A 234-nucleotide genomic window follows, 5' to 3' on the forward strand; every position below is an offset into this window, starting at 1 on the left:
GCACTGACCCAGCGGGGCCGGGGGCTGGGCACGGCACAGCCACGTGGCCAGGAGAAGGACCGCGGGCAGAGGCCACTTCTGTCCCTCGGCTGGAACAGTGCTCTGGGCAACAAGGGCCCAGGCGGACGCTGGCAGGGGGAGTGCACAGCCTGGGCCCGGCCCGGGTGGAGCCCGCAAGGCTCACGGTCAAAGCCTGGAGCTCGGCACTCCGGCCCGGAGGCTGTGCTGGGGCCT

The 234-nt window shown here is 73.1% G+C and overlaps 1 protein-coding gene across 1 annotated transcript in view; it reads right to left on the reverse strand.

The window, feature by feature from the left end:
* FAM189A1 (family with sequence similarity 189 member A1) overlaps positions 1-234 on the reverse strand; it is a 45266-nt gene that overhangs the window by 16693 nt on the left and 28339 nt on the right. Inside the window, exon 10 of the mRNA XM_006771766.2 lies at positions 9-102. Coding sequence (XP_006771829.2) covers positions 9-102 — 94 coding nt within the window. The remainder of the gene's footprint in view (positions 1-8; positions 103-234) is intronic.

This window comes from Myotis davidii, unplaced genomic scaffold, assembly GCF_000327345.1.
Source record: "Myotis davidii unplaced genomic scaffold, ASM32734v1 scaffold164, whole genome shotgun sequence".
Taxonomy (NCBI): domain Eukaryota; kingdom Metazoa; phylum Chordata; class Mammalia; order Chiroptera; family Vespertilionidae; genus Myotis; species Myotis davidii.